The sequence below is a fragment of the Ictalurus punctatus genome, chromosome 4 (genome assembly GCF_001660625.3).
Source record: "Ictalurus punctatus breed USDA103 chromosome 4, Coco_2.0, whole genome shotgun sequence".
In the NCBI taxonomy this organism is placed as follows: domain Eukaryota; kingdom Metazoa; phylum Chordata; class Actinopteri; order Siluriformes; family Ictaluridae; genus Ictalurus; species Ictalurus punctatus.
Window position 1 is genome coordinate 23875580 of NC_071284.1, and position 24392 is coordinate 23899971.

General features: G+C 39.0%; 1 protein-coding gene across 11 annotated transcripts in view; it reads right to left on the reverse strand.

The window, feature by feature from the left end:
• The window catches only part of ppfia1 (PTPRF interacting protein alpha 1), a 97820-nt gene extending 73965 nt beyond the window's left edge, over positions 1 to 23855 (reverse strand). For 10 of the 11 annotated variants that reach the window (XM_053678081.1, XM_053678079.1, XM_053678075.1 and 7 more), the window contains exons 1-2: positions 22908 to 23855; positions 12939 to 13199 (exon numbers count right to left, since the gene is read on the reverse strand). In XM_053678081.1, coding sequence (XP_053534056.1) covers positions 12939 to 13199 — 261 coding nt within the window. In that variant the 5' untranslated portion in view covers positions 22908 to 23855. The remainder of the gene's footprint in view (positions 1 to 12938; positions 13200 to 22907) is intronic. The other variant, XM_053678082.1, reaches the window with a different exon arrangement.
• Between the last annotated feature and the right edge of the window lie 537 nt (positions 23856 to 24392).

Consider the following 24392-nt stretch of genomic DNA (forward strand, 5'->3'; position numbering starts at 1 on the left):
TTGTTTTTGTGTATATATATATATATATATATATATATATATATATATATATATATATATATATAAAAAACACACACACACTTTTTTTTTAAACATGCAAAGATTTCATAAGAATTAATGATTAAATGATTAAAACTATATCATGAAACCATGATATTTTTATACTATTTTTGAAAAATTCAAGAACAGTAACACCCGTAGTAAAAGAGCGTTCGTGCTAAACAAGGCCAAAATAAAGCGTACAGCAAAATGACAGTTTTTCTCGTAGTAAATAGTTTCAGATCTTCAAACAAAATACAACATAAAACTAAGGCAACCTGAGTAAACACACAATACAGTTTTTATTTATTTATTTTAGTGAAGCAAAAAAAAAAAGTTTCAAAAAAATAATAATAATTATCCAACCAAATGCTTCTGATAACTGGGAGATCAGTCTTTCACATACTTCTAGGACTTACTTCTATAATATGGATCATTGTCCTACTGCAGTTGCGCTTGAGTTTCAACTAATGGACTGTAGACCGGACATTCTCCTTTAGGATTTTCTGGTAGAGCGCAGAATTCATGTTTCCCACAATTATAGCAAGTTGCCCAGACCCTGAAGCAGCAAAGCATCCCACTCCATCACACTTCCACCACCATGCTTGACTCTCACCCTCATGGTGGTTCTTTGGAGTCCCAGAGCCTTTGAAATAGCTTTGTAACCCTTCCCAGACTGATGTTTTTCCACCACCTTCTTCCTCATCATTTCTGGAATTTCTTTCAACTTTGTCATAGTGTGTTACTGGGTAAGACCTTTTAACCAACTTCATGCTGTTGAAAAAGTTCTATTTAAGTGTTGTTTTGATTGAACAGGGTTTGCAGGCTTGGTTGCGTCTAGTCCAGCTGAACCCTATTATGAGTGGAGTTTTATAGATTTGGGGAATTAGTAACTATGCCCCCATACAAATACATTTTTCACACAGGCTCAGTTGGTATTGAATAACTTTTTTGCTTCAATAAATAACAATTTAAAAACTATATTTTGTGTTTACTCAGGTTGCCTTTGTTTTATCTTAGATTTTGTTTTAATTTCTGAAAGAATTTAGTACGAGATGTACACAAAAACAGAAGCACTGTACTTACGTACTATTCTAGACCATTATAGAGTACTAAACATCAACAGTTTTCCTATTACAGTTAGTGTTTGAATTTTAAAACCCTCTCATGTCACCTTCAAACCTACCTCAAGGTCTGTTTTGAGTGCTGATCGTCTGGATTATCTAGATGAGTAAATACTTTTGAATGCAAGATCAGAACTGTTGATTTGAGACGCAGTCCAGAGACTGAGGAGAAACGGAGCTCGCCGGTGTGTTTAACGTTGCTGTGCATAAAACTGCCCAATGTTTAACAGTCTGACCTGGAAACCTGATGGACAGGGATGCGTTGGCTTCAGTGTATTTTAAGTGGATGTAGCTTTTTATTTTTCCAGATAAGGAGATACGCAGCAAGTGTGTGAACAATACCGCTCACAAAATCAAGCGTAAACCAAGCTCCTCTGCTTCACACCACCCTGGCATGGATTATTTTCATAAAACAACAAGATCAGTGCAATGAATATTCCTTTGTTTTTCAGTCACTTGCTACACATAAGTATGCTACTAACAAAGAATTTAAGTGTTACAGTAGTCCGAACACTGGAATTTGGGTGGTTCTTTGGGGGGGTTGGGGGTCAGAGTGGTCAAGGTCATGGAAAATTCATAATGTCTATTTGGGTTCAATTTCCCAAAAGGTTTAGGCACCCCTGATGTGAAAGAATGCCCGTGCCTCTTTGACGGACACACTACAATAGAGTCTAAATCCAGGTTATAACCACGCCACTGCTGTTTTCCACATGAAAGACAGAAGTTGATGTATGCTGACCGTAGCATGTAATTTATTTCCTTTCACAGGCAAAGATGGGCGGTGACGCTGACAGGATGTACACAGTTAAAAATAAAGGAGAGGAGGTGAAAACACGCGTACAGCCTACACAGTGGAAAGAACTACAGGCAGACGGTCTACGAAAGCTTCGATAGCTGCTGCACCAATTCGCATTCACTGATGAGGGTGTAAACAGTACATTAATGCAGCGAGTTATCGCTTTACAGAAGGTCTAATACATTTGATCGTACGCATTATTCCTGCCAGAGTCATTTGGCTGGTTGGCTGACTGTAAAGCACCCCTCTGGGTCTAATAAAGGCGCCCAGTGTAAGAAAGAAAGCAGTCTTTATTTAACAAAATGAGAAACTGGACATCTTATTCTTGTTCTTCTAGCTACCTTATTATATGCATAAAAATAACTGTACTTCTATATTAAGAGGTTCGCTGTTGTTGCCAATGAACGCTCAAGTAAAACTGTAAGAGAAGACCAGAAGTCTCAGAGAGAGAGAGAGAGAGAGAGAGAGAGAGAGAGAGAGAGAGAGAGAGAGAGAGAGAGAGAGAGAGAGAGAGCACAGTCAGTCTTTATGGCAGCTGGTCTCGGTAATGATTGCTGGCACTCACTCTTCATACCTCCATCAAAATGGATGAAAAAAAAAAAGCGTCAGACCTTCCTTGGAGCACTGAAAACAGATTTCCAGCTGTGCTTCAGGGAACAGAGGTGTCCAGTCTGATGAGCTTACAACCAGACAGCTTACAGTCAGAGTTATACATTTAACAAACATATTAATAATAAGTCTCCTTCGAGAGCGAGCTTACCGTCACTGGGACTCATTTGCAGGAATCGTGTAGGGCTGCAACTAACATGGTGTTTGAAATAAAATGCTTCCCTGCCTTACTTGGAGGACGTGGAGGTCACACAAAAACGTGACGATTTTGCCTCCGTCTGAGGTCATGTCGGGAATAAAAGGTAAAGTTGACAAACAGTAAACTGAAGAAAGCCATCATCATTGACTCTGGGTGTCTGCCAGTATTAACGTGCGTTTGAGGTCATGCGCCGTCGGCTAGGAAGCGGCTTATACTTCCAATTAGTTTAAAAAAAAAAAAAAATGGTGCTCCATTTGAGATGATATTACCTTTCTAAAATCCACACACTAGACGGTAGAGTATGCAGTGCACAGTGTAAGTGTATAGTACTTCATTTGGGACACAACTTTAGTATTTACTCTCTGAAGCGTGTTTTCGGACGAGAAGTAACGTAATTGACCGACTAATCAATAATGAGATTCGTTGACAACGATTTTCATAAGCGATTATTATCGATTAGTTGTTGCAGCTCTAGAACCTTGAAGGAAAAAAAAAAAGAAAAAAAAAAATGTCATTCATACTGGTGGTAGAAAGAGCAATGAAGCAATCAGGCAAGCTTTCGGAGGTTCCGGTATGATAAACACGTGTTTGTACAAAGAGGAAAAGTAAAGACTCTTGCCGACATTTTCCATGATATAGAACACATCTTGATATTTAGTTCTGCCGAGCTGCACGCACCAGCAAGACAATAGTTAAATAAACCTAAACCAAAATGTATGTAAAATGTTAACAAGTTCACAAAAGTATTTATTTTATTTTTTTAATGTTGCGGCCAAAAATCGAAGATTGCCGATGCAACTTGGAGTCTTTTGCGGAAAATTACTTGAATTGCCGACAATGCAATTGTGTGAAATTGTTTTCGCAGTAATGTTTGTTGGTAAAGGAGACCTTTTAGCTGTACTCATGTTCGACACACGTGAATCGAAGAGGGCTTTGTCTGAACGCGCGCTGAGATGACGTCACACGATGAGTCTTGGCCCGAATCTGCAGAACATCTCTGGTAATTCTGATCCGCTGCAAGCTCCTCCGAATATTGTCGAGTTTGCTTGATTTTGCGTTCATTTCTGTGATCGCAAAATCCTAGAGGGACTGGCACTAATTGGTGATGTAGTACACAGTTATAGAAGGGAATTATTTATAATTGCACTGTCTGATGTCACCCAGATGAGGATGGGTCCCTCTCAAGGTTTCTTGTCACCATCACCTCTGGCTTGCTCATTAGGGAGAAAGTCATACATTTAAAATCCATATCCTGAATTTATATAAATTTCTGTAAAGCTGCTTTGTGACAATGTCCATGGTTAAACAAATAAACACAAATAAAATTGAATCGAACAAGGAGTGCAGTCTCGATTCCTTTTATTTGCACTCAGTCAACCACTGCATAAAACAGAGCGACACCATTGCCCCTCATCACCAGTAGGCATACACACGTGATAGGCTTGTGAGATCTTCTTATCACGCCCCCTAACTATCACTGATTGATGATAGCATCATCTTTGGCTCTGAGGTGGGTGAAAGAAGGGGGTGCGGCCAAATATAAGCAATACTTGACGTAATTAAAGAGAAAATGACAAGAATTTGGTTACAAGCAGGTAGTTGCTAGTCTTTTTTTTTTTTTTTTTTTAATTAACATGGTCATGAAATTTTTTGAAAAACTGAAGTCGGGATGTAACTAAATCTAACACGTTATTAGCTGTAACTAAACTCAAAATAAAATGATATAAACTATGCACACTCTGTGGTGAACAGCAGCGTAGATGCATATCGAATTCTTGTGCAGCGAAGCAGACTGGATAAGCAGCACTCTTTGAATACATTTGTAGCTTTTAATTGTTTGGCGTCACGAACAAGAGAAAGATTTCGGTTGGCTCAGACAAAATAAGCGAAATAGGAAACAAATACGCAGTAGCATGACTTATTTTGGTGATCTTAAAGCTGCAGACACCATGTCTTCCAACAGATGTTTAAACTGTCCGACTTTGATAGCCACGCGACAGTTCGAATCTATCGGCGATCATCCCAAGCTTACCGCAAACAGGTCATGTGTGGCGAGTCTACAGAAGGAAAAGGAGAGAAAGAACAGTGGACAGATAATCCATGAGAGAAATTTCAAAGAGACCAAGAGTTAAACAGATTTATACAGTCGAATGAAACAAATAGCTAATATTACGTTCTGTGTTACAGTTCCTGTTAATAAAACAAGAAAATGAATGAAATGGAGAAATTAATGAATGAATCAAGCGCACTAGTCCCTGCTGTATTCACTCTGAACTTAAACAGAGTGCATTTACAGAGATCGATTTTCACCCACGAATGGTTGATGCACCAAAACCCAGAACTGGTGATTAATTATTTAAGCGGGCGTTAATATCGCTTGCCAGTGGCACGGTTCACGTAGCTCATATGATTAAAATTAAAGTTAAATAAAGGTGATTTCGCTCTCCGTATTAAATTCGAGCGTGAGAACGTGCCAGTCATTTAGTAAACAGATAAAAGATTTCACAAACGTCCTCTGGGAAAACATACGCTTATTGTTCCTCACAAAACTGGCGCATCAAAGAACTGCGAGTGAGAATCTCGTCAAGAACTATATAGCCCTACGCCAAACATATGCGTTCGGCCAACCTGCGAGCGAAAAAAACAGATATAGCATAGCATAATGTGTTCCTGCGTATTTTCCTTCAGAAGATCTTGACCTGCGTTCACGAGGTTAAACAGATCCGCTGTCCATATCCACCGTTTTAGTTTTGAGCAAAAAGATGGGATCGTGTGAAATGCGTTGAACGCGTTTCCCACCGACACAAAACATCCAGTGTGCTGGCAGAGGTTAAAGACTAAGAGCAGAGCTGTTACTCTTACACTCACACATACTTAATCCAAACCATAAACTCCCACATCACCACAGAGGGAAAAAAATGCCCAGCTAGACCAATTAAGCTTAAAGACCATCTCTCTCTCTCTCTCTCTCTCTCTCTCTCTCTCTCTCTCTCTCTCTCTCTCTCACACACACACACCCCTCCCTATGAGAACTGGCCTGAGGAATAGAATGAAGTAGAATGAATGAGACAAAGGAAGAATGTAAAATTTTTATGTAAATCTTAAGTAAAGAAATAGCACACGACAGGGGTGGTTATATGAAAATATTAATGGGGGGGGGGGGGGGGGGGGGGTGTGATACGACATGACGTGAAGCAGAGTACCCTTACTGATATACATTAATTTCATTTAAGCTGGGGCTGGGTATTTACTCGCTTACTAGGGGTGTAAAAATACACAAAATTCACACTGGATATGATCCAAAATCATTTTATACAATATGTCAATAAAGCAAAACACATTTAATGTAAGACAAAAAAAAACTGGGGATGGGGGTAGCGGGGCGGACGAAAGCAAGCTCAACTGAACTTGTTAAAAAAATAATAATAGTTTAAAAATTAAATTCATTTTTTAAATAAATAAATAAATAAATAAATAAATAAAAGTGACAGAACACTATACCTAAAAATTATTTGTGGAGATATAATTTATAAGTTTGGGTCCTGTGCCGTTGAGAAAGGTCCTTCTGCGTCCTGCAAGACTACAAACCACACCCTCTACAAGGAATGTCTGGGTCTAGCAAATCGCAGTACGCAATAGAAGTCGACCAATTGATCGGGTTTGCTGATTAACCGGCACCGACAACGATTGCTGGAACTATCCGTGATCTGCAAATGTCCACACCGATAGTTTTTCCACAGTTGCGTCCTTTGGAGCTGTGTTTCCATTAACCTGCTTAATTCGCAATTTGAAATTACGAGAAAAAAAAAAAAAAGAAAAAAGAAAAAAAACTGGTCATGGAAACGTGTGCATTTCGAGAATAAAACCTCTCAACTATCAGACAAAAGTTTATACGCTCGCATGAGGTGGGGTTTTTTCCCCCAGACAATTCAACAAAGCAATATTTCGAAATAATGAAACAAACACATTTCGCGCATTTAGGTCACATGACCAAAGGCCTCAGCTACTAGTAGGTAGCCAGTTTATAAAGAGCGATGGCTATGCACTTGACAGTCGGAACCGGCTCCCACGGGCGATTATGGCACGTGATACGAGCGGTCCTATTTTGTTGCATAACTCTTCCAATATCACTTAGAAGTTTTGGATCTACAGGACCTCTGTAAAATCATTGCTGACCGTGATATCCCAGAAATCCCTGATACGTGGCCGTTGCCAGGTATAAGGGGCTTGCATTTCCATGACTGCGCAGACTTCTGTTAAACACTACCACAGCTACTCCAGCGGACGCAACAGAAAACACCGTGCCGACACTCATCAGGTCATGGAGATTCGTCACCATGCTTAACTGTAATGACCATCGCGAGATGAGAAAACAGATTTAATCGCATATCATTTAAGGGAAACGCAGAACATTCACATGTGGTGTAAACTGAAGGTTTTTTTAATCCATTTTGGACATCTATATTTTTTGTTATTTGGAGAATTACTTTTTGTGGTTCAGTTTGGATGTATATTTATTAATAGTTCATATACACTAATATTTCTATATTGATTTCACTTTAAAAAAAAAAGTACAGTACATTGTCATGATACAGTCAGTACTGTTTATTTTTGTAATAAAGTTCAGAAGTATTTTACTTTATGTTTTCTTTCAGAATCAGTTTTGAAAACTAATCGGTTGATGAATGTGTTACCGGCAGGTCCCACCCAACTTAGTTATCGGTAAAATCGGTCAACCTCTACTACGCAACATTCCCACGCCCACTCGAAGATAGTAGTGCAAATTCCGTCAATTTCCCTAACCTTAACCATATTTGATGTGGGCGTAACATGTAATAGTGGGCATGATTTGTACGGGGCGTGGTTTGTAATCCTGCAGGATGCACACGGATACACTTGGCTCCACTCACTAACATGGGAAAGGGCGCGGTTAAAAACTGTACTGTGGCCAGCCATTAAAGGGCCTCAGAAAAACAGCGTCCCTTTAAACTCATTTACGATGTCCACCCATTTATCCAATCACTGCATTACCATCGTTCAATCTTATCCTATTTTTCAAAGCTCATCTTTCCCTTTCTATGTTTTTAAATCAGATGGCCTAGCATACCGTAGCTCATAAACTTAAACCTGAGTCAAGTATCAGCTTTCATACTGTCGATATCGCTGTGGAAGCCAGACGATAACTATCGGCTGGAGCCTTAAACAGACAGAGACCGCAATCACGAAAAGGAAAGCTATGCAATTTGTCACTCTCTCGCCCACACCCTCTGCTTTTATTTCTGTTGTACGGAACCATCGGAATGAGCAGTCGATTGGCTGAACAATACGGTATGATCTCTCTCCTTATCACCTGATCAATAACCAGACTTCTCCTGCGGGAAGACGATGATGCCAGCATTAGATTTGCGTGTGCGTGCAAGCTCGTGTACATGACAGGGCACACTTGTGCATCACTCCTTTGTGGAAAACCAAACCAGCTCATTCTCATAATCAGCTTGTGTCTGTTTGCTATAGCTTCGGTGATGAATTTACAACCATCTGAAAAAGAAACAGTGCTTTCAATTTGGAATTCCTTGTTTCTGCCATTTGCTTTCAACTGATATGAGTAGAGCCTGTATTTGATAAAGATGACGTCAACGCCACCAAAGTACCGATCAGAATTAGCCGTCTGCTTACGTCAACTCTCCTTTTATGCCAAACGCAGAAACTAAAAAGTGACTTCTATCCTGTATTCTAAGCCTCTTTGTGCCGGAGCAAAACTGCATCCAGTTATTATGAATCAACGTTTCCCATTTTACACAGTGTAGGAGTTTGTGGGCCAACAATGAGCAGCTAGCTTTTTTTTTTATTATTATTATTATAATCGGTGAGGGAATTGAGAATTAGCAGAATGGCAGCACAACACTCAAGGTAATTAATTACCACATTGTTTAATTAACACATTTTATAATAGCTATTATAATAAATATGAGCAATACATTTTGCATATGTATATTAAAATCTTGTCCGAACATTTAAAAAAAACAAAAACAAAAAAAAACAGTAATCTGATCTTGCCAAGCTTCACTGGCAAAACTATTCTTTTCTTTTTTTTTATTCTCTCCAGGCAGAAAAAGAAGCAGCTTATTCAATTGTGCCGAGTAGGCCTGTCACAATAACTAGTATTGTTGGATGATATATCGTTCCCAGAAATAATTGCGATAAACGATATTGACATTTGAAGACCCTTTTATTCTACTGATATGATTATCCTTTTTCACTTGAATTTTTCCAAAATTCTAATTATATTCAAATTCTAAAAAGACATTATTTAAGTAAACACCAGATTTTGATATTCTCATCAGTCTACAAGAGAGTGCAACGAATAAACACAAACCAAACAGCACAGTGTTACATTGTTTACTGCAAAGAACAAACCTAGCTGTTAAAGCATATTTATTTTGAAACTAAAGCAAAATTCTAAAACCAAAAGATTTAAACCAAGGCTCTTGGGCCAGTTCTAGTTCTTAGCCATAGTTATTATCTTCTGACAAAAAAAAAAATTCCCAAAGTCAATGGGCTTTTTGGTTAAATGCCTGAAATAAGGTCTGGGGTTAACACAAGCTCAAAATATTTCCATGTTTTATTCTACAACACAAAAATACATCAGTAATACCTCACACGTTATTTTTTTGAAAGCTTTTACGTGTCTTGAAAAAGGCGGTTACTAACAAATCGCTAAATGGGACTACGGAGGTTGGTGGGGACATTAAACGTCATCACGCCCGACAAGAAAACCCATCTGCTACAGCCTCTGTGTTTATACTCATGCTCCTGCAAACTATTCCAACTTGTAGATTTATCAATTTTATAGCATTTTCCAATTGTCGTGTGTGTTTTTTTCAAAATTTTTTAAACTTTTAGCGATTGTATTTAGGCTTCAAAATTTCTAAAACTTGTGTTCATTTGTGAAGATTATCTTGATGAATAAAACGTGTAAGAAGCATAAACATTTGTTGGTTACAAAACTTTTCAAGAGGAGAAAAAAAAAAATTTCCTAGTGGCTTTTTGTCGAAGGAACCAGGGTGACGCTGATTTCCGGGTTGGCCTACAAATATACGTCATCCCTGCAGCACTGTATATTTGAAGTACAAAGATATCAATTCAATACAAGCAAAAAGTCAAGGTTGTAGCATTACAGCATCGTATGGAACTCAGGCTAGGCTTTTGAGTCGAAGTGGCTTGAAATCACGAAGCAGGTTACGTTTTACTCAGCACTTCCCTTTGCCACATAAAACATGTTGGTTTGGTTGATGTGAAGTGAGGTAAACAATGGCTTGTTTTTTTTTAAAAAGCCATATTATAACTATGATAACTCGTTGGTGAAATTGAATTTACAGAGCACCATAAATGTGTTATTGCACAAATCTGTGAGTTTTTTTTTTTTTAAATGTCTGTATAATAAAGTTTAAAGGTGAAATGCACTCTGTACTAACAAAACAAACTACAACTGGTTGAGTATTCATTTCATTAATACGGCACGTGGAATTTGCTTGCTGTCATGATGATCTGTTATATAATTATTTTTATTTATTTTTTTACAATAGGCTTCAGATTCTGTTTCACTTTTTCTCTACACGATAAATCCACTTGAACTGTGTCCCTCGTTTGAGAAGCGTCTCTTTAAAGGGATTGTAGTGCAACAAAAGTTCATCGAACAGCTATAAGTGCTTTAATCCGTTGTTTATCTCTGTATTGTTGGTGAACAACAAAGTAAAACCTGACAGTTTAAGCTCAGATCCAGGTATAAAGCTGAACCTGGATCTGAACTTATAGTGCATTGTAAGGCTGTTTAGTTTATGTCTTAATGTGCACCTAGGAACACTTTTCTGATATGATGCATCACATGACACATCACTGCCTAGGGATGCAGCAGTTCTAGGATAAGATCCATCTTATCCAGAGGGACAGTCATCTTTCTTTTCTGCAAATTTGAAGGATCATCACATGTTCATGATTATAACATGATTGAGTTCAACAGACACCAGTTCTGTGGAAGGTTGAAAAAAAAAATGCTTATCTCCATCATCTTATTAACCTTCAACACTCCACACTGACCATTATAAACACATGGCAAGGGTTTAAAACTATTAAGGACAAGCGAGCAAAGATCCAGACTTCTAGGCAGGATGGGAGAAAAAGTCTGTGTGTGTGAGGTGTGAGGAATGTGTGTGAATTCCTCAGGATGGAGGGAAAGAGACGGAGGGATCTTTATTTTTAAGAATGTGCTAAGGCTGAGCTTTCTGTGTGAGCACCGAAAAAAAAAAGTAAGAAAGTTTATTACAATTTTTTTTTTTTAAAACCAAAGGAAGGAAAGAATGAAAAGAAAGCCCTGGGAGTTACTGATTTAAATAGGTTTAGTGGCAAGAAAGGAAGGAAGTGGTTTATCCATGCTCTTTAACCAGGTCCGTGCAACACACACAGTCCTCAAAGGCTAATAATGTAGACATTATTTACAACGACAGTGATGTTGCATGTATAATAAATAAAATAAAAGTCAAATGAAAATGATATCTAGAGTCACCAATTGAGAAAACTGATCAGGAGGTTACACAATTCTTTCCACTCCCAGTGATGCACCATCTGTTTAGTATTCCTCCAGCTTGCAGCAAACAATGAGGGGAGGACAAAAAATACAACACAATATTTGAAGACATCACAACATGCATGTGTGACATCCTCGGGCCATCGCAAGTTCGCCGACGCTGACGACGCTGCCTGTGACCAGGTGCCCAAAACAGAATGTAGTATTCTTGTTCTGGGGATGTGAAAGCCCAGCTTCATCTCTCGCCTGTCAATCAGGGTGTCACTTGCCAATCACTGGCATCTGTTAACGTGTGTATTTAACAGTTGAATAATGAATGAGCTCAGTTCCTGACTTTACAAAATGGATCCAATGGCTAGAATCAACGGGCTTCATTTATCTAGCTGGTTACGGAGAGATTTAATCGTATGCGCGTTTATGCAAGAAATTTGATAGTCGTGGAAATCCTGTAATTTTGGGATAACATTCAGAGCCTACCTGTGCTCCTGAGTGTATACAAATTTACACAGAAAGAAGACTGACTAATACAGTATAAACCTTGATTTGATGGATTTTGCTGCACTTTTATATATCAACATGAGTATAAATTACTTTTTTTGTTGTTGTTGTTGTTTACAGCATTTAGCAGACCCCCTTATCCAGAGCAGCTTACAGGAGTACTTTGCAGAAACACATCCTCATGCTACTTCACTAGATCAGGGACTAATAATACAGAGCTCAGAGCTGTTATCTTTGCAAAGGGAGGTACAAAGTATTGACTAAAAGGGTGTACACCTATATTTAACAAAGTTGGGGTTTTTTTGTTAAACCTGTGTTTTGTTTGCAATTGTTTGATATCCATGAGAGCAGTGTGTTTTTGTGAATTTTTTTAACAAAAGATCAAAAGGTTAAACAATAGACAATTTTTCACAGCCTTATTTGCTCATATTTAAGACGGGTGCCAATATTAGTGGAGGACACTGTGTGTGTATATAAAATATTTCATTGGCATAGAAGTGAGTCAAAATGACCTCCTCTGCCTTTCACCTCATTGTTAATTTTGTGCTCCTAGCTGTCTGTGCACTTTCATGGAGTGTTGTGGGCGTCACTACATGCAAATGAGCTGCGTCAGGAATGCGATTTGGACTTCACCGATAATCACCATGCGCACACATGTACGAAGGAAATCAGCGGTTCTGAAACTTTTGCCAATCCAACGTAAAAGTTTTGTTCAGTTTGTGCAAATATTTACACGCAAATTCACTGAAAGATTGATAAATGAGGCCCGATCATGGTATGATACGTTACAGAGTTGGACAAATCATACTTTTTTTAGCCAATGTTTTGGTTACCAAGAAACCTAACTGCCTAGGCTAAAAAGGGCTAGCTAACATCATAATATTTAACCTGCTCTAGTAGGAATTTGTCCACCTCCGTGCTAAATCATTAGATGAGGACAGCATGGTGACCCGAAACATTTAGCTACATCTGTACAAGCATGAGATGTCATTTTCTCTCATTAAATAATACATCGTATGTCTGCACAGAAGCCAAACACGACTTCTCTTCATGATGGGGATGAATCTGAGGAAGCAGGACTGGTCTTACCTGAGGCAAGGCGGAGTTCAGCTGCCTCTGCAGGGCGTCTCGTTCGTGGCTGACCTCGTGCAGTTTGCCCTGCGTCAGTCCCAGATTCTCCTGCGTCTCTCTCAGCGTGTCCAGGAGCCTGTCCCTCTCCTCCAGCATGGACACCATCAGAGACTCGAAATGTCCCTCTGAATCCGACTGAAGAGGAGACCCAGAGCCCCGCCCCCCTCCATTACTCCCCACCTCTGCCTCGCTGATGGTGGGCATCACCTCGCACATCATCTAGGACAGGGAGGGACAAACACAGTAATGTGAATCCGTAAATCAGTGTCAGTACGGCTGAACTACCACCAACACGGATGATGAACTGTAAGTTCAGACTTATTTCAACACTGTTTCTTAAGAATACGAACCATTATCTGATTTCGTCCGAGTTCTCACGTATACGCCACGATACCATATCCTAGATTAAAATTGTTATGGACATCAGGAATTCAGATAAAGAGCTGGACTTTAGCCAAATAATCAGACTACTCAATACATTGATATGGTTAATCTGACATCTTTTGTTTTTCTACATCTGCCCATATTTATTCAAAAGCTTGAAAAAGCAGTACATGGTTACAAAAGTGACTCATGTTAAATAATCGTTTTAGCTGATTTATATTTTGACAATTATTGAACGCATCTTGAGCATTAGCGCTTTGTAACAGACTTCAAGACAGACGACTTTGCACGTTGTGGTTTCTCTTGAACATGACAAGCTGTTTGCTGTGTCTTATTAACTTCATGAGAGAAAAATAAATAAATAAATAAATAAATAAATAAATAAGACAGGCTGGTGAGCAAGTGACTTTACAGCTACTATAACTTGTTTTGTAGCTGTTCAACATTAAATATAAAGCAATAAAAAAAGTATGCTGTAGTATACAAATGTTTAAAAGTTGTCTAAAAATGATGACATTTAAACAAGCTTTTTTTTTTTTACATTTATTTTATAAAAACATCAACTGATGTACGTGAATACAATTTGAAATACAAATCAGAAAGCTGATGTATGCATTGAATAGAAGAGTTCTACAAAAACCTGTAGGCAGCACTGATGTTCCATCATCCTACTTTCTTAATTATGTACAACCTTAAACAGAATAGAAACTACTGGTAAGAGAAACTATTGTGCGCTAATAATTGATTATGCACAGTATATCGTGATATTCAGTGTATGGCATATCGTAATATTCAGTATACAGTATAGTGTGATATTCAGTATATGGCATATCGTAATATTCAGTATGTCACGATATTCAGAATAATGCATATTGTGAGATCACAAAATATACAGTATATTTTGATATTTAGTATATACAGCTTTGTCATGTATACACTATACAGTACATTGTGAGATTCATTACACAGCATACTGTGATATTCAGTATGCATCGTAATATCCAGCACATGGCATATCAAGACATTCAGTATACAGTATATTTGGTGCTATTCAGTATACAGTACGATATCCAGTATAAAGTACATCGTGAGAGAGTGACCTATCTGCAATTTAAAATACAGTAAATATTTTTTTTTTAATTATTTTTTAAAAATGTATAGTCTTTAAAAGCGTAGTTAGTTGTTGACAATGCAATAATCATGATTGGATAAGCAAGGAATAAGGTGAGCTGTTCCAAAAAAATAATCAATGATGCAGTGGTGTGGTCCGAACTGTTTTACTCATCTTCCACTACAGCTAATTGACAAAGATTACAATTTTTAGTTGTTAAATAATGGTGTCATACATTTTACCCATTCACATGTAATACTGTGGAAAGCCATATGATGTGGATTAGCATTAGATGATCGTTCACCATCAGCACATGCCTATACTAGATCAATACGATATGAGGAAAACTGATGATCTGGCACAGCTGTTCCAAAGTCCCTCTGCATTCCAGAGCAAGGCAGATCTACAAGTAAAACAACGATGGCCACTGAGCACAACATTCAGCGTTTACTGAAAGTGTAACAATCATGCCGTCTAGGGTATGCTGACATGTCCGTTTCTGTAAATAAACGTGAAAGAACTAAACACATGCATTTCCCCAGCTGCAAGTCTCATCTATACAGACTGACACATGGTGACATTAGTATTGGAAGTAAGGTGCTATTTATCATTTACTCTTAACTCAGATAGAACCTGATAATACCAAGGTCACAGCTTCTGTTGAACGATTTTCAAACAGTGTAAACTCCATAACCAAAATGGTTTTGGCTGTTACACGGCGTCCAGTAGTAATCAGCCTTACTGTAACAGTTTTCACACCAGTGTGTTTAGTTTTTAAAATGCTAGGTTAAAGCGGTCATACATAACTGCGCCGATACGAAGACCGCAATGGACCCGTGTCCGACCTAAAAAAAATAATAAAACTGGACATGTGCTTAAGAACCCGAGTACAGTAACGACAGCAAACGCAATTTTAAAAGCACGCTGTCCTAGTGTGTGTCGAACTTGGTAACATACACCTTAGCAATGGCAGTGTGTTAAAGCGTTTAAAAAAACATGACTACGTTATGATTTTTAATTAACTGCACGCATGAACACATTTCATTTTGACAGCCCTGATATATGAACTATATACACTATAAAGTAAGATCTCATCTAATACAGTAACAAAAACCATCAGACTCGTGTTGCGTGGAGTGATGACGTGGTTCCAGCTTCAACATGCCTAATACTACTGTTTCTATATCTGAAACACGCTTTTGTCCATTTTTACCCAACAGTGAGAGATCATATCTGAGATTGGGTGATGATTCAGACTGGCAGTTTGCACAACGCTCTGTGGCTATATACGCTTCCCTTACTTGTTAGCGTCATTTACCTCACAACTCCACAGTGCTGAACGCCAGAGCTAAACTAAACCAAAGAACTAAAATCCAGTCACAACATTTTTATTCTGGAATTATATTCCAGCAATATTTGTTTGTCCTGACTTGAAGTGAGGGAAACCTTTCTCCTCTACGCCCCCCTCCCCCACTGCATGTCACACGGAGAGAAAGAATTAACTGACAGAGAGGGGAGGAGAGGAAAATTTAACCTCTTTTTACCTCAGCAAACGGACTGTACGCTCATAAGGAGGTCAAATGCTGCGAGATTTACACTAGAGCTTCGGTGCGGGAGGGGGATGGGTTTCACTTCACAGCTCTGATTCCAGTGAAAAGAAGTGGCAGATGGAGACCTGCAGGATACCTGAACAAGAGCATCGAACTAACCAATCAGCATGCTCGATACTCACCTGTGCACTATAATACACAGCCATCTGTAGCCAAACCTGTAAAGCTGCTTCATTCTGGTCCATAGTGTTTGAGGTCCAGCTGAAGTAACTCAACACTACAAACACAATGCATTATATTTCACTCTGGGCCAAGGGACACTAAACTACAGTGGATGTAAAATGTAATGCAAAAATATACACACACACACACACACACACACTATCTATATCTATATATATATATATATATATCTATATCTATATCTATATATATATATATATATATATATATATATATATATATCTATATCTATATCTATATATATATATATATATATATATATATATATATAAAATTTTCCACCTTTTAATGTGATATAGCAAGCAACAAAATTCAAATGAAAAACAAAAATGTTTCGGGAGGAAAGAAAAAAAAAAGAATGAGAAAAATGTCAATAACCTTGTGGTCCAAGTGTGCACACCCTTTAACTAATGCTATGTTAAAGCACCTTTTGTTTGTAATACAGCACTTGGTCTTTTCGTAACGTAAGCGTCCACAAACTTAGCACATCGTGATTTGGCTATTTTATTCCACTCTTCTTTGCAAAAATGCACCAGATCAAAATCATGACCGGTTTAGGATAGGATGTAGTCCTGGGCTGGGACTGGGCCATTCCAAAATGTTGATCATCTTCTTCTGAAGCCATTCCTTTTCTGACTTGGATGTGCGCTTTGGGTCGTTATCGTGCTGGAAGGTGAAACTTTTCTTCTTCAGCTGTCTAACAGAGGCCTGCAGGTTTTGTGCCAAAATAGACTGGTATTTGGAGCTATCCACGATTCCCACCTTGACAAGATCCCAAGTCCCAGCTGAAGATGGGCAGCCACATAACATGATGATGCTGCCACCATCATGCTTCAGTGTTTGGGTGATAAGCGGTCTTGTATTTGCACCAAACGTATCTTTTATAATTATGCCCAAAATGTTCTACCTCATCAGACCATAGCAGGTTTAGCCATGTTGTTTGGGGTGATTTAGGCCAGCTGCTTGTTTTTTTGTAAAAAAGAGCTTCCATCTAGCCACATTACCCCACAGTGCAGAACATAGGAGATTACTGTCACATGCAGGGAGTGACCGGTACTTGCAGCTCCATTAATGTGGCCGTTTCATCAGTTTTGGAAGGACGTCATGTTCTCAGTGATGTCACAGTGGTGCTCAATTTTCTCCAATTGTTGATGATGGCCTTCACGGTGTTCCATGGCACATCTAATATATTAGAAATTCCTTTGTTACCCCTCTCCCAATCAATACCTTTCGACGGCAAGATCCCGTACATGCTTTGTAAGCTGTCTGCCAACCACGGCATCAGCAGTCCAAGAAGTCAAGAAACTCCTACAGACACAGCTGATATTTTATTTGGGGGTTAATCATTGATGGCAGATAATTACATTTGAATATTCTACTTGTTTTCCCATTTGAGTTTTGTTGGTTGGTTTTCGATTTAACTTGGTTTTTGTGGTGTAAAAATGTAACCAGCAATTTTAATAGGGGTGTGCAGACGTTCTCCATCCACTGTATATAAACTTCGTTGACCTCTCCTTTGAGTAAAAGCCATCTAACAGAACAACTCCAGTCCTGCTCTATACGGAGTTAGCACCTTCAGCGTAACCGAGCACCACAACGGCAACAACAAACCAAACAATTAGCATGCGTGAAACGTATGCTCACCTGTCTACCACATTCAACTTTTACTGTAGGTAAAGAATTACACACAATGTGGAGTACTCTTCTAGAAAAAATAATCAACAATGGGGTGGGTATGATGCGATTACCGCTGCTATAAGTTGATTCTATTCATTTAACAGCACATCTAAGAGTTTTATTCCTCTTATACCACACAAACCATTTTCATTTATTAAAGAATGGCACGTGGTACATTTATCCGTTTATACTTACGTTTAACGTCGTGAAATATCCATGAAACAAGTTAGTTCCAGTTATCGCTTAAGCTATAGCACCTATAAACAGTCAGTCCATCACCAGACTCAAGACAAAATAAATTAATTTTAAAAACGCAGCTATTCTTGATTCATTATATATGTTGTTTGTCTCGGTGTTAACTTGTGAATCAATAAAAGTGTTAGTTACAAAAAAAAAAAGAGAAAGAAAAAAAAAAACGCAGCTATTCATGTGAAACTAAGACTTTCCCTGTGTCACATAACTTAGTTCCTTAGCTTTGATTCAGACTGCTACAAATCACCAACACCTGAGACACCTTCCGAAAAAAAAACGATAAATATACATCTCCTCACAGGAAGCTTCACCATATCAACAATCACCCGGGTTTTAACTTATTATGCAAGTGACATCATTGCAGGATTTCAGTTGAACAAATATTTAGGTTTTCGCTTTCCAAAGAACGTGTTTGTTTTACTTCTCATAATTTATTTTTTTAGATAACTGGTATCAATCTCAGACACGGTTTGTTAATTACTGTAGTTTGCCGGTTGATCTCAAAGGGAATTAAACCTACTCGAAAAGGTCGTTCCACGTTATTAAGCAGGTCACAGTTCTTGTGCAACACGGGGAGGAAGAACGAGGTTTTTGAAGATGAGAAGTGTGAGCCAAAAGGTCTTGCGAAAGACATGAAGACAACTGATATTTTGAAATAAAACTGAACAGAGATCATCAAACTGTGAAAAGATCTTCGAGTGGATTGGCGCACAGCCGAGTTCGGGCTTATTAAGGGACATTTCTGTCAGGCAAATGGATGGTATTAAACAGGCAACTATAAAAAAATAAATAAATAAATAAATAAAATTTTAATTTTAAAAACAGTCCCTCCGGGAATTTTGCAATTGCAGAAATTTGCGCAAATTTAAGCAAACTCTGCAATATTCACAGGAGTTTGCGATTTTTCTAAATTACCGCAGAGATATTCTGCAGATTTGGGCTTAGGATGCGTCATGTGAGGTCACCACAGCGCACGTTTAGTTAAAGTGGTCTTCGATTCACGCGTGTCGAACATGAGTACAAACAAAAACAAACAAGTCTGCTGACACGATGCTGAAGAAATCAACACCGAATCGTTAAATGCTGTTTGGACTTCCTGCGTCCGGAAAAACAGCTTGCATAGTTGTTTGAAGATTCTCTAATTGCACAGCAGTTCGGCTTTCGGGGTGTTCCACTTGGTCCGGATTCTCGAGGACTGATTCGGGGCTTGTTTGGGGGCGGGGCTTGTAATCACAGGTTTCGTGGTCGCCGCTCTTTGTCCGAACTGCGACCCGATTGCACAATTCCATCCTTCACGTTTGTGTACAGAGGTTTGTAAAATGCTTTCAAGGGTTTTTGTTTAATCGCACTGTACCTCAATGTCTGGTTTTATGTATCGATAATCATAACAGCCTTTTCAGCGGCATCACAGACAGAAGTAGAAACAGGAAGTAACATGACAAGACGAACCAAACACATTACAATCACTGTTAAATACATAAACAAACAACATTCCCAGTGATTAGGACCCAAAAAAAATAGAGCTGGATTTGCTCTTGATAAACATGGGGTTGATCTTACACCTTTATAGGAGTCCCGATGAACATGGATCAACACAAGAGCTCTTTTTCTTTGCATAGTGAAAGTCTATAGACTCGGCATATGACGAATGCAGAAGAGCTGTAACGTTTCCCTTTTTCAAACCCCATTTTAAGGAAGAAGGAAGTGGAAGTGCAATCCAACAGAAATGCAAAAAGCGTTGTTGATAGCTCAAGCCAAATCAGTGATACTCTCAGATTCTTAGCTAGTTGGTTGCTTTTCGTTTCCCATTACATATTATTAAATTAACCAAAAATCACAACAATAAAAAAAAAAGTTGGCAGAATGGTGTGTACATCACGCATAAAACTCTTTCATTCGTTAGTCAGAAATACGACGACAGAAAAGCCTTTGCCAAACGCGTACAGACGCACAGTGAACAAACAGCCACGTTCGATAAATTACTAGATAAATCTCAAATTATCTTGGCTTTTTTTGCTAATCAGTGCAAATCTCCAGTACGCATGACATTTCTACAGCTCTGTCCTTTGGCTCGGTTTGAGCTCGGTTCATGGCTCAGTTCAGCGGCTCACATCAACAGAAAAATGTCACCTGCAGCCGAAAACAAGTTTAAATCAACTCAGGCTCCAATCGCTTTCTCACTGGAATCCGACCGAGATTAACTGGAACCCGACGAAGAATACCTCACCTTCCTCAGACGATCTCGGACCGGTTGTTTCAGTCCGCACCCGAGTGTCTCTGCTGTGTTCTCACCTGCCTACAAGAGCCACGCCAAAGAGGGACGCACACCAGGGTTTAATTTAAAGAGACTCTGAACATGTGAGAGCACCATTAAAGGGGTACTTCACCCAAAAATGAAGATTCCGTCATCAGTTGCTCACCCTCATGTCGTTCCAAACCCGTAAGACTTTTGTTCATCGTCGGAATGAAACCTGGGAGATTTCTGTCCCTCCATGTAGAGGCAGTGTAACCAAAACTTTCAAGCTCCAAAAAGTTCATAAAGGCAGCGCAAAAGTGATCCATGTGACTCCAGTGGTTTAATCCCGATTTTATGAAGCGATACGAACGCTTTGTGTGCACAAAAAAAACCCAACTCAAATTATGTCTTTATTCACAAAATATCTTCAATTCTGCATAGATCTCCGATGAACATTCACGAGAGAACCATTACACGTGCGTGTTGTGTTGACGTGAGAGCGGACAAAAAAGAAAAAGAAGCAAATCCTCCATGTTGAAATCTTTGTTACGAAGGATGTTCTGTGTGACTCGGTTTTGTGTATAGCGTCACTCTTCCTCTGCTGTAAACAGTGCAGCATGTCCCGGTCCCGTTGCACTGTCAGAACGTGAACATGCATCTGAGGTCTAGGTGGAAGATATTTCGCGAATAAAGACTTAATATGGAGGGTTTTTTTGCACGCCCAAAAGCGTTCTATCGCTTCATAAAATTGGGATTAAACTACTGGGGTCACATGGATCACTTTTACGACACCTTTATGGACTTTTTGGAGCTTGAAAGTTTTGATTACATGGACTGAACATGGAGGAACAGAAATCTCCCAGCTTTTTTTGTGTTCCGAAGATGAAGAAAAGTCTTACGGGTTTGGAACGACATGAGGGTGAGTAACCGATGACAGAATATTCATATTGGGGGTGAACTACCCCTTTAAGGTACGGATCTACGTCACTTTCCTCCTGTTCACGTACTCGCTCGTGTATCTTGCGCACATCTGGAGGACCATCACGCCAAAACATCTCAGTCAACCTGCTCACTGAACCGAACTGTATCGGTTAGCAATTTTATGCATAGCGATGTCACACACATGTGGACCATTTCCAGCTCTCGTTAAAACTTTCTGCCGCCAGCGTCTCATATCGGAAACCCGCAGAGTACACTCACAAATATTTACCAAGGTAGAAATTCCAGAAGACTGGTACGCAAAACAGACCTTTCAATAGGTTTAAGGGTTTTTTATAAAATATAAGCACTAAACTGTAATAGGAAAAGTCATTCATTTTAGTACTCAATAACGGTCTAGAGCACTGCATTATGCGATACGAGACACGATGTTAGTTTGTTTAGTCAGTTGGGGAGACGCATGGTCCTATATTTCCTCCAATATTTACGTTGGTATTGCACCACGCGGACACATCACGCACAAGCGACATGCCAAACAGATACAGGGTACAAACCTTATGCCATTTGATTCCATACGCTGATGCGTTTTCTTCTCAAACAAGCGCGATGAAGCCAATAGCGCGAGATACACCCAACCCCCCGAGGAATCTAAACAAACTTGACAGAAGCTTAAAAATAAAATATATGGAAAAAGCAAGAAAGTTTCATGGGATCCTTTGCCAACTGTGAAGAACTTCCTCGCTGTTGCCTTTTTGACTTTAACAAGGATGAGATGCCGCGCTTTTGATGTTATGCCGTACGTGGCTCGTCCGTCTGACGTGTCTCGAGTGCTAGATAAAACGATACGACTGACAGACAGTGCGGTAAATAAGGAGTGACTTGCTCGATTAAAGCGGCGGTCAGAATAGACTTTCAGCATTGCGAAAGTGAGAGCCAACAGAATATGACAATCACACACCAATGTTAAAATATCCCATCTATTCCCATACTGAGCGACAACGCAAAATCCAGGCAAATGTCTCTTCTGATGGTGCGACACCGCTAAAATCGGTGCTTCCTAAATCTCGGATTTTCCTCAAGAAGTCACACACGTATGAATGGAAGTCGATGGAAATTTCGGCATACTGAAAGCCCCCCAAGCAGATAAAAAAACATGCTGACGGGAAAAAAATAAATAAATAACTCCACTCTTCCAAATGAAGGAACTACAACCGTTCGTTCTCCTCAACCGGGATTAAGAAAAAAATATATAATAATAAAAAGGAACACAGCCTAAAACACACTCATGCCCCTGGGGGCGGGACATGTACACGCTAGAGAGTATTTTCATTGGACGAACGCATGACTAGTACAGTAAGAGTCATCAAAAACTTTTTAATTGTTTTCTCCGAAGTGAAAAATAAAATGAGATAAAAACACACACACAAAAATAAATAAATAAACAAATAAATAAATAAATCACGCATATTTCGAAGATATATTTTCCAGAAGCATCAGCAGTGAGTTTTATATGAATTCAGGAAGCTGATATTTACCTTTGCAGCACTGATGTGGGATTCTCAGCCAGGGTTTGTTAGATGAATTCAGATCTAAAATCAGCAGTTTAAGTTTCTAATGCAGTTTCAGTTTGTCCTCCTCCAATCCATCCAAAAACGCACCGAATCCATTGAACGGATTTTAGAAAAGTATCCAAAAAAACAACAATATATATAAATATATACTTATAGAGTAAAACGGCCTCAATCAGTCCAGAGTGACATTATTCTCCAAACGCTAAACGGGTTAGCTACCGTTACTACCAGCTTTCAGAAGAATGCATAACTCCCTAGCTCAAAACTTCATCAACTCAAATAACTCAATAAAATAAACACGAGGTTTATATTATCTTTCCGCTGAAAAACATTGTCGCTCATATAAATATCGCTTTGTTTGTTTGTTGCTGTTTGTTTTGTTTCTTTTTTAACCTAAATTAGCACCGTGTTAGCTCCAAGCTTAGCCAGCTCGCTCACTCACTGACGTTATAGACAGACCAAACGCCGGTTTGGGCCTTTTTAAAAAAATGTTTCTCTTGCACTCGGTGATGTAGAAAAGCGGGAATTATAGTAAGGCACACGCACACAAAAATTCCCCAAAGAAAACCTGTGGGGAAAATGTGAACGGTGGAAATATTTCGGTCTAATCCGGGAGTTTTGTCAGGAGCTCTTGAGCCACATCACTGGAAGAAAAGCAGCTCGCTGTAGTGATCCAAAAGGAAACGTCCCCCAGTCCAAAGGATGACTAAAAACTGTACAAAACAACTCCCGGCTGAAAACCAAACAACCTGTTCCTCTAAATAAATTCGCTTCGGGTGGAGCTTTCAGCGGTTAATCCGATACGTGCTGGATGAAATAGGCGAGTTTGGTGACTTTAAAAACTGGATGTTGGCCCCTTTTCCCGGTTGGTGTTCTTGTTATCTCCAGCAGGCTCAGGGTTGCCAGATTGGATCCGCTATTTCCACTCTGTCCTGACTACGTCACGCTGCTACCGGAAGTGCTACTATTATTGCGTTGCAGTCCAAGCGCACCTATTATTTTTTTGAAACGTGCATAATTTTTTAAAGGTCTTATACAATAGGTTTCCATGCATCCAAGGTCAAAAAACACTTCGGTCTGCTCATAATTTATGTCTATATGGTAGGTGTATCTGATAAAGTGGTACATAACCGTACATAAATCAAAATACGTGTATTTATCCTACTATATATTATATAGAGAGACATGTATTTCTCCTACTATATAGCAGGTAAGTACGCTGTTTGGGACGCAGCCGTGCTCTCTTGTTTGCCATCAAACGGTTGAGCGCTGCCGTGTGTGTACGTGTCCTGTCTCAAAAATAGACACGTATACCTGCGGTGAAAATTTCAGACGACATTAATAGTGTGATTAAGGTGTGTACATGTCTGTAATGCACTTCGATAATGCAACTAAATTAGGAATACTCAACATGTCTTAATTCCATTTGTGTTTACTTTGAGTATGACT